General features: G+C 43.4%; 1 protein-coding gene across 2 annotated transcripts in view; it reads left to right on the top strand.

Moving 5' to 3' along the window:
- LOC109933288 (transmembrane protein 25) overlaps nt 1-3,389 on the top strand; it is a 15,375-nt gene extending 11,986 nt beyond the window's left edge. For both annotated transcript variants that reach the window (XM_048615665.1, XM_048615664.1), the window contains exon 8: nt 2,762-3,389. In XM_048615665.1, coding sequence (XP_048471622.1) covers nt 2,762-2,835 — 74 coding nt within the window. In that variant the 3' untranslated portion in view covers nt 2,836-3,389. The remainder of the gene's footprint in view (nt 1-2,761) is intronic.
- Nucleotides 3,390-4,071: the final 682 nt, after the last annotated feature.

Here is a 4,071-nt window from a genome sequence, read left to right as displayed (position 1 = left end):
GGCCTGCTGTGTCCATCCAGCTCTACACCTTGTTATCTCCGATATTTGAAGTATACTAGTTTTGCTGGTTTATCGAGAGTGCCAGTTCACAAGGTAAAGGTTAAAACAAAGTTTGTTGTATTACCAGTCTCCCTGAAGCTACTCCCCTCATTAACATGAACACACTCTGAGATACCTCCCCTGTAAATGTAAAACAAGGCTGGGAGGATCTTTACAAAACAAAAGGAGTTAGCAGAGTAAGTTAAACACTAAAATAAAACAAAGAACTGCAAATGCTGGAAATCTGAAACAAAAACAGAAATTGCTGGAGGAACTCGGCAGGTGTGTCAACATCATGGAGAGAAAACAGGGTGTTTGTTGTCTGCAGACTGAGAACAGGGAGTTAATCATAAATAATAAGGAAACGGCTGATGAAGTAAACAAATATTTTGCTTGTGTTCACACTATAGAGGACACAGACAACAGTCCAGTAACAGCTGCAATTCAGGAGGTGGGTGGGAAAGGAGCTTAGTGAAATACATAGGTGAGGGAAATGGTACTGAGTAAACTCTGAGTAAACTGAGGGAACTGTGGTCTGACCAGTCTCCAGACCCAGGTGGACTCCACCCTCAGGTCTTAAAAGAGGTGGCTAGTGAGACAAGTAGATGTGTTAATTTTTTTCAAAATTCCTTGGATTCAGGAAAGGTTCTGTCAGACTGGAAAGTAGCAAATGTGACCTGTCAATTCAAGAAGGGACGCAGATGCAGAATGAAACCAAAGGCCAGTTAGCTTGACGTCTGTCTTGGGAAAGGTGTTACAATTGATTATTATGGAGGTTACAGCAAGACGCTCAGAAAATCTCAAGGTAATCAAGAAGAGTCAGCGTGGATTGGTGAAACAAGCATCCTGTTTAATCGATTTATTAGAGTTCTTTAAAAGTGCATCACATACTGTGGATGAGGGGGAGCCAGCACATGTTCTGTGCTTGGATTTCCGGAAGGTATTTAATAAAGTGCCACATGAAAGATTATTGCGGAAAGTTAAAATCACATATAGGCATGAATAGAAGGTTGGCTGGCTGGCAGAAAAGACAGAGTGGGCATAAATGAGACTTTCTCTAATTGACAGGATGTGACAAGTGGAATCCCACAGGATGTGCGCTTTGACCTTAATCTTTTACAATTTACACCAGTGGCTTACATGAGGGCAGTGAAGGTGTGGTAGCTAAATTCACGGCAACACTGAGATAGGTGGGAAAGTATATTGTGACAAAGACATAAGGAATTTACAGGGTTGCAGGCTTATATAGATAGGATGAGTGAGTGTGCGAAAATCTGACAGATGGAGTCTAATGTAGGGAAGAAATGAAGTTGTTTACTTTTTCAGGAGGAATGAAAAAGCAGAATGTTACTTTAATGGACAACAATGGCCGGATTATGAGGTGTAGAAGGATTTAAATGTTTTGGTGCATGAGTCGCAAAACGTTAGCATGAAGGTGCAGCACACAATCAACAGGATAATGAAATGCCATCCTTTATTAAAACAGGAATTGAACCTTAAAGTAATCATGATCCAAAACTGAATGGGTTCTGAGGAAGGGTCACTCGACTCAAAACGATAACTCTGATTTCTCTCCACAGATGCTGCTGGACCTACTGAGTTTATCCAGCAATTTCTGTTTGTGTTTCTGATTTACAGCATCTTCAGTTTTTTTTCGGTTTTTCTTAAAGTGATGATGTTATGCCTCAGTTATACAGGTCATAGAGAGAGACCACATCTTGAATACTGTGTACAGTCTTAGCTCTTTATTTAAGGAGGGATATAAATGTATAGGAGGTAGTTCAGGAGAGGATTACCAGAATGACACCTGAAATGAATGGTTCGTTTTATGAGGACAGGCTGGGATTATATCCTCTGGAGTTTGGAACAGTGAGGACTGACAGGATTGAATTTTATAGCGTCCTGAATAGTCTTCACAAGGTGGACATGGAAAGGAGGGTTCCTGTTTCTGGGGGAATCCAGAACCAGGGGACACTTTTAAAATAGGAGGTCACCCTTTTAGAATAGAGATGAGAAAAACTGTTTGGCTTGTGTGACTAACTCTGCCTCAGGAAGCAGTGGAGGAAGGGGAATTGAATATTTGTAAGGCAGAAGTAGATAAATTCTTATTCAGCGAGGGAATAAAACATTTTTGGAAGTAGATGTGAATGTGGAATTCAAAACATCATCAGATACATCAGATAAGCCATGATCCTGTTGAATGATGAAGCAGGTTTGAGGGGCTGAATGGCCTCCTCCTGTTTCTATTTCATTTGTTTGTTTTTACAAGGGGTAGTCTCTAATGTGTTAATATTTACTGGGGTATTTCTGGCATGTACTAATATTCACAGAGGGGTCTGGGATGTACTAATAGTCACAGAGGTGGGGTCTTTGGGATATGCTAATAGTCATGCGGGTGTCTCTGGGGTATGCTAATATTCTGGGAGGGGTTCTCTGGGATATGCTATTAGTTGCAGGGGTGTCTCTGGGATGCGCTAATGTTTGCGGGGTGTCTCTGGGATACGCTAAATGTTTGCGGGGTGTCTCTGGGATGCGCTAATGTTTGCAGGGTGTCTCTGGGATGCGCTAATGTTTGCGGGGTGTTCAAGAGTTTGTTCATGTCTAGATGAGACTCCTGCCAGATGCTGAATATTTCTGTCCTGGGAGAATGGACAGCACTGGGCAAAGAGCATGTGGCTTCTGTATTGGTCACCTGATAATTTTCCTTGTTATTTTGCTACAGGATTTGTTCGTTTCCCGATGTATGGATATATCTACAAAGTCTCCAGTGTAAGCAGTGATGAAATCTGGCTTTAAGCACGTCCTTCCCCTGCTGAGGTTCTTGAGGGACCAATCAGTCCCCTAAACGTTGGGGCTTCCAAACTGTGAGGACCATGATCTGCTTTACCCGAAAAGAGCCCTCAGTGGCCCAGTCATCGCCATTCACCCCCTGGGGCTGCTGCTGAGGCCTTGTGTGACTGAAACTGCAAGTTAATGGTTGTTTAAAGCAGGTGGCCCCCTACCACACAGTTAATCCAATCCAGTCATTCACTAAAGCAATGAGAGACAATTTGGGTTAAACTATTTTTCTGTCTGTTTTGGGGAACCATTTTGAATCGTATCACTCGGAAAGAGGCCATTTCCAGTGCATGACTCAATCCTGATGAGAGATAATTTAACATTTAAGTTTCAAAGCTAACACAAGCTGAAAAGCCATGTTTGTTTGTTGCTTTTTTAATCACTATCTTTTAACAAATTGCGCTGATGTAGTAATATTTGTGCCACACAAGTGCCAGACAATGACCATCTCCGATGAGACAAAAATGGGGCAGCCCTGTGGCTCAGAGGTTAGCACTGCTATCTCACAATGTCAGGGACCCGGGTTCGATTCCACACTTGGATGACAGTCTGTGTGGAGTTTGCACGTTCTCCCTGGGTCTGCGTGGGTTTCCTCCCACAGTCCAAACTGGCTAGGTGGATTGACCATGCTAAATTGTCAATAGTGTTCAGGGATGTATAGGCTCGGTGGTAAATGCAGTTACAAAGAGCAGGGGAAGGTGGGTCTATGTGGAATGTTGTTTGGAAGGTCAGTGCAGACTTGATGGGCCAAGTCTGGGGTGGCACGGTGGCACAGTGGTTAACACTGCAGCCTCACAGCGCCAGGAACCCAGGTTTGATTCCACCCTCGGGCGACTGTCTGTGTGGAGTTTGCACATTCTCCCTGTGTCTGTGTGGGTTTCCTCCCACAATCCAAAGATGTGCAGGCTAAGTGGATTGGCCATGCTAAATTGCCCGTAGTGTTCAGGGATGTGGAGATTAGGTGGGTTATAGGGGGATGGGTCTGGGTGGGGTGCTCCAAGGGTCAGTGTGGACTTGTTGGGCCGAAGAGCCTGTTTCCACACTGTAAAGATTCTATGATTCAAGTGGCCTCCATCTGCACTGTAGAGAGTCTATGATTCTATGAAAATCTAACTATCTCCTTTTCAATTTCAACAATATTCACTGAATCCAGAATAAACATTCTGCAACTGGACTGGTCATATAAACAGAGTG

This window comes from Rhincodon typus, chromosome 32 (genome assembly GCF_021869965.1).
Source record: "Rhincodon typus isolate 14 chromosome 32, sRhiTyp1.1, whole genome shotgun sequence".
NCBI lineage: Eukaryota > Metazoa > Chordata > Chondrichthyes > Orectolobiformes > Rhincodontidae > Rhincodon > Rhincodon typus.
Note: the sequence above shows the minus strand (reverse complement) of the source record. Positions and strands in the feature narration are given on the sequence as shown.